The following is a 3,003-nucleotide window of genomic DNA, read 5'->3' as shown; positions in this document are numbered from 1 at the left end:
AAAAACACTATTAGCAATCTAGAAAGACATTTTACGTAGTCTTCTTTTGTGATAATATCGTAATTTAAGTGAATTTTGGAGGAGCTAGATTTATAATGTGCTGGAACTAGTGGTTATGTAACGCCTGTAGCTTTTAGAGCAGTGGTTCCCAACCTGGGGGAAATTTCCCCTTCGGGGGAAATTTGAAGCTTCCAGGGGGGAAATAATTACACTACTTACTAACTAAAACAAGCTGAAAATGTCCTCATAGTACGTGCGGCAATTTGTTGTTAGCCATTCAATTGTGATATGATCATATCAGTTCTCAAAGACATGATATTCAAGGGGAGAATTGGAGTGTCATGCCCATTTCTGAGGCAGGCGAGTGGGCATGAGGGCTGGGCGGGGCATGAAGGGGGAAATCTGGATGGTTGAACTGGGTGCAGGGGGGGGGGGGATGACAGAAAAAAAGGTTGGGAACCACTGTTTTAGAGTATGGTGAGCATATAATACTTGGAGTTAGGATAAGATATTAGTTGTAATGAGCAGTTCGTGTCAATGAACTGAATGTTGAAATGTAAGAATAAATATATTAAGATAAAAATTTCGTTACAGATGAGGAACAACTCAAGAGAATATTCAAGGAGGATATGGCAATGGAGTCTTCTGTTTCTCGTCTGTTTTACCACTTCTTGCCACTGTAGCACCACTCCGCCCTCACAAGAGACTGTGCCATATACAACAGGACGTTTTGTATTAACTGCAGCTAACCAAACATTCAACTTCACAATTCCCGAGTTAGAAAGCTCTTTCGAAAACGTATATGGCAATGGTAGCTGTTTCGAAGCCATCCAAATGGCCCAAAGCTACAAAACAGACGAGGCAAAGTTGCCATTTCTCGTAGAGAACTGTAGTCTGTGCTGTGAGGAATTTCATGTTAAAAATGTCCTACAGGACTGGATTTTACTTTCTTCTTGCGGTCCTCTTGCTTCTCTCTGCCTTGCTAACTTCACTTCCATGAAGGGAAGAGTGACAGCTGATATCTTTTGGCTCACATCGAGTGGGGAAGATATTTGGGTCTATACTGGAAATTCTACAGATGTGGTCATGACTTGGGACTTCCTATCACCCAGCCAGAAGGCTCTTGAAATTATCATCGCCTGTTGTATTTTTGGTATAATCATTGTTACAGTATTTGGAAATGGAATCGTGATAGTAACTCTTGCTGGAAATTCCAACACATTCGATTATTTTTGGATAGTTCGTACATCTCTTGCTATAAATGATTTGGTACGAGGAGCTTTTATAATGACTTTTGCTTTCTATAACACAGTATCTCTGATGAAAAATGAACAAAACCTTAATGAAGCCATATATACAAAGTTATTCCCATTTTCACTTAACGAGCCCCTGTTAGCACGAAATGGTTATGCAACTTTCTGTGCATTCCTCTTCGGACTGACCGAAGTGATGAGTTTCCAGTTACAGAGCTGGCTGGCAATAGAGAGGCTGCTGCTGATCAGGAAATCCAGTCGAGAAAGTCAGTTCTCATTGTTTCAGAAGGTGAAGGGCATAAACTGTATCATGTGGCTGATTGGGATTATCTTTCCTTTGTTGATACTAACAACAGGGAAATACTCCTATTTTGGCAATTTTGCTTTTGACCTGGTGACGAAGCTCCCATTGCTCCTTCCTGCCGATACAGAGCTTAGTCTGAGTTATTCATTCTACTGGTGCCTCCAGGTTTATCTATTCTGTTTGTATCTGATAACAGTGGTTCTTTCTCATAAGTCAATATCCCTTTTTAAAGCTCACATTAAAAGCGAGAGAGCTGAAACTGTTAGAAACAGCACAGTAGCCAGGGCAGAGGAACAAGAAAAAGAGAACCAACGAATTCTAACAACGATGAAGCTCATGGCTGTTCTGTATACCATCTATGCCACGCCACGTTTTGGCATCTTGATCCCTGGACTGAAAAGCGAGGCACGTCCCATCTACTACCTATGCTGGTGGATATTTATAGTGAGTTCGTCGTGGAATTGGTACCTCTTTAATTTTCGAGGTCGTTTTTTCTTGGACAGTTTGGCAAGACTATTACTCAAGTTGCCGAGGCTTCCAAAGTGTCTACACGAGATGCTAGAAAACCTTCTCATTCCAATTTCAGACTCGAACGTCGAATGGGGGTCGTTATGGTATGAACTCCAGACCGAAATCGAGAAGAAGAAACTTGGTATATCTACTATGAGTTAACTTGGTTTTACAAAAAATATACCGTTAAATTCACATTTCAATGACATGAAACATATACAGTAATACCTCTGTACCAACCGTGTGTCACACGATCGTACATAAATTATTTTGTATATATTATGCTTGTATCTGCGCTCTTCCCTCGCACTAAAAAGAACCTGAATAATCATGTCTCTGGTTTTCCTCTGTAACATTGTCACTTTCTCGAACATGTATTTTCCTGTTGCCTTGAGGTTTTGTATATAAAGGAGAGTGTTCCTTAATAAAGTACTCAGTTGATTGCATCCTGCCTTTGAATTCACAACCATCTCTCGGCCTCTCACACCTCTCTTTACGATGGTTCGACTTGCGTCAGTTCCGATTTTACATTGCCCATCCTCAAGCATTAAATACAAGTGTTATGGCGTTTTTCCAGACACAACTCAGCTTCTACGCTGTAAAAATAATGAATAAGTGCTATACCTCACATGGAAGCTTATCAAATTAGGTATCTGGTGTTTATAAAATGATAGAGGGTTCAAGTACTTTTTCCTGTTCTCGACGTTCATAAGGCAAAAATCCGACATATGCCGTGTCTCTTGAAAACCATTAACGACGTACAGTCACTCATATAAGTTGATGGATGTCCGGTTTTTTAAAGAGGTTTCCATTTCCCCCCCTTTCTGGATGACAGGTGTCTGAGAGCGCGAATAGGTAGTTGAATATTTGACCGGTTTCCCGCTCCCAGATACCTGTCGTTCAGAAAGGGGGGGGGGGGGAAATAGAAATCTTTAT

The 3,003-nt window shown here is 40.8% G+C and overlaps 1 protein-coding gene across 1 annotated transcript; it reads left to right on the top strand.

The window, feature by feature from the left end:
* Positions 1-594: 594 nt before the first annotated feature.
* LOC137627560 (uncharacterized) lies at positions 595-2,292 on the top strand. The gene has a single exon (XM_068358649.1). The coding sequence runs from the start codon at positions 595-597 to the stop codon at positions 2,227-2,229; it is 1,635 nt and encodes a 544-aa protein (XP_068214750.1). The 3' UTR covers positions 2,230-2,292.
* The last annotated feature ends 711 nt before the right edge of the window (positions 2,293-3,003 follow it).

Source organism: Palaemon carinicauda, chromosome 35 (genome assembly GCF_036898095.1).
Source record: "Palaemon carinicauda isolate YSFRI2023 chromosome 35, ASM3689809v2, whole genome shotgun sequence".
NCBI classification, from domain to species: domain Eukaryota; kingdom Metazoa; phylum Arthropoda; class Malacostraca; order Decapoda; family Palaemonidae; genus Palaemon; species Palaemon carinicauda.
Note: the sequence above shows the minus strand (reverse complement) of the source record. Positions and strands in the feature narration are given on the sequence as shown.